Source organism: Nematolebias whitei, chromosome 21 (genome assembly GCF_014905685.2).
Source record: "Nematolebias whitei isolate Nwh7 chromosome 21, NemWhi1, whole genome shotgun sequence".
Taxonomy (NCBI): domain Eukaryota; kingdom Metazoa; phylum Chordata; class Actinopteri; order Cyprinodontiformes; family Rivulidae; genus Nematolebias; species Nematolebias whitei.
In genome coordinates, this window is record NC_056518.1 from 33,629,681 (window position 1) to 33,632,275 (window position 2,595).

Consider the following 2,595-nt stretch of genomic DNA (forward strand, 5'->3'; position numbering starts at 1 on the left):
ACTTACACGGACCGGGTGGGGCCCACACAGCAGGTGGGCGTGGGCTAAACTTTTCAGTGTAATGTTTCGCATGACGGGATAAAACCCACTAAGCGACAGCTCTTAAAGGGCGAAGCCTATACGAAATAGAATATTCAGATTTATCAAACTGCACGTTTCTGCTCCTTTCCTTCATTCCATGCGCAGCGAGCACTCTACCATTTGAGCTAATCCCCCTGTACATACAGACATTGAGGATTTGGTTTGTTAACACTGAACATGACGATCAAGGTGCAGGACTTCACACATTTATCAAGGATCACAGTAGTCTCATAACTTTTCAATAATTGTGCTGTTGTGTTAACAAAATAGCTCAAGAACCGCTGGGCGAACTTTAATGAAACCATCAATAATCAATCGTATGTTGGAGTGAATTCAGTTCAAGATGGCTGGAACAGCTAATTAACATCAGCCCAAAGGGCTACAACTCTCGTTTCTTCTCATAACATGATCTTAGTCTAAAAGCACAGCATGGAAGTCAGCAGGTGATATAGTGTTTTATAACATTTATTTTAATTGCATTTTATTGTAGTTTGTTGTTCGTACTTTATGTTGTCTGTTTAAATCCGGTCTCTCTTGTAAATGAGTCCTCATGACTCAGTGAGACCAACTTGTAGAAATAAATATTGAATGAATGAATGAATATGCATTAGTTTTTTTAAACATCAGATCCTTAATTTGTTTGTCAGTCAGAGAAGAAGTGATTGAGTGTGTTCTGCGACTCAAAACATTCAAGCATCTCAAACTTTCACACAAAACACCCGGAAGAAATTACTTTCAACAACAGTTTATTTACTGAAAACTCAAAAAATGAGTGTTCTGTAGACGCGATCGATAAATGCATGTAGCAGAGAGCTGACAACAAACAGTTTTTAAAATGTAAATAAAAACAGTAGCATGAGTCAGTACACACTCAATGATGACCTGCCAACAGGGGACAAATCTTTAAGTAACTTTCCTTCCGGCAACAAATACTTAAAATTTCATGTAAAAACTTTTCAACAACAAAAAACAAAATAAAATGTTGTTCTTATTGAATTTGTGCGCTCGAGTTACAAACATGCTAAACTGCTACATAACCGTGTTGTTGGTCTGCAGGCAGCTTTTCTCAGCCTAAAAGTTATTTATAGTGGCAATAATCCTCGTGCAACATGAGACAAACTTCACATACCACTCATTCACAGTCAGTGTGTAACATTCTCATGCTCAGAAACCTTCGGTCTGCACAGCTGTGAGTCTTCACACCAAACAACGTTCCTGCTTTCAGCCGCCGTAACAAAAACTCAAAGCTTGATTTTAGACTCGAGCGTTAACCTTAATAACACGCCTCGTCTCGGTTCACATACAGTAGGCTCGCAACAGTCCTGCTACAGAAAGTTAGTGTGAATAAAATATAAATTAATAAATAGTTATTAAAAGTTTTAGTGGCTCAAGGAGTGTCCTGATGGCACTTTGGAGCTGTGCTCCAGAATAAGTTACATCAGCACAAAAAAAGGCAAATAAATTAATCAAAAGAAGCAAAGACGTTATTTTGAAAAATAAAAATGTTGGTGATATTTACAGACTCGTTGATTGTTTCAACAACCTTCATCCCAGGTTCTCTTGATTTTCTGGTTACTCGTGCTGAAATGTCTGGGATGTGTTTGTGTTTGTGTTAGTGCGGACGTGAAGACGACGGGGATGCAGAGTCGCTGCGTACGAACAGTTCGAGGGCGACGGGGCAGGTTACCAACAGATATGCATGTGAGAAAGTCACGAATAATGAGTTTCTCTAGGACGCGTGCAGAGCGGAGAAATAAATGAGGACAAACAGAGGAGAGATGGAAGATGATGGGGTCTGGGTGGGAGCCAAAGAGATTCAGTATTCATCCTGGTCCAGGTGAGCTTGATCATCGAGGTCCTCGTCTTCTGGAGGGGCAAAACCTTCCTGAGATACAAAAAAAAAAAAAGATTAAAATGAACATCTGAGCAATTTATTTTAACGAAATGACCAAAAGGATTCAGAACTTTTAATAACTAGTTTAAAATGTTAGCTTCTCTCCATCGACTCCCTGTCAAATCCTATTGTTCCACGTTTTCCTAACAGAAACCTTCGCCCTCAGACTGCAGGTTTACTTGTGGTTCCTAGAGTTTCCGAAAACAGAATGGGAGGAAGATCTTTCAGTTCTCAGGCTCCTCTCTTGTAGAACCAACTCCAGTTTCTGTCCATGAAGCTGACACATTGTCCAGTTTTAAGACAGGGATTAAGACTTTCCTTTTTGATAAATCCTATAGTTAGGGTTGGCTTGGGTTTCTGAGTTATCCCTTAGTTATGCTGCTATAGGCTTAGACTGCTGGAGAACAAATTGACCACATTTCTTCATTCTGCTGCTGATATCACATACAGATATCACTGACGTTAACCTTTTTACATTAACATTTATCTTCCCACACCTGGACCATAATAACTAAACCAGGACTATAGAAAATACACCTGGACCATAATAACTACACCAGGACTATAGAAACAACACCTGGACCATAAAAACTACACCAGGACTATAGAAACTACACCTG

At 39.5% G+C, this 2,595-nt stretch overlaps 1 protein-coding gene across 2 annotated transcripts in view; it reads right to left on the reverse strand.

Annotated features, from left to right (window-relative positions):
- Positions 1 to 1,547: 1,547 nt before the first annotated feature.
- mapre3a (microtubule-associated protein, RP/EB family, member 3a) overlaps positions 1,548 to 2,595 on the reverse strand; it is a 13,004-nt gene continuing 11,956 nt past the window's right edge. For both annotated transcript variants that reach the window (XM_037695230.1, XM_037695229.1), the window contains exon 7: positions 1,548 to 1,966. In XM_037695230.1, coding sequence (XP_037551158.1) covers positions 1,898 to 1,966 — 69 coding nt within the window. In that variant the 3' untranslated portion in view covers positions 1,548 to 1,897. The remainder of the gene's footprint in view (positions 1,967 to 2,595) is intronic.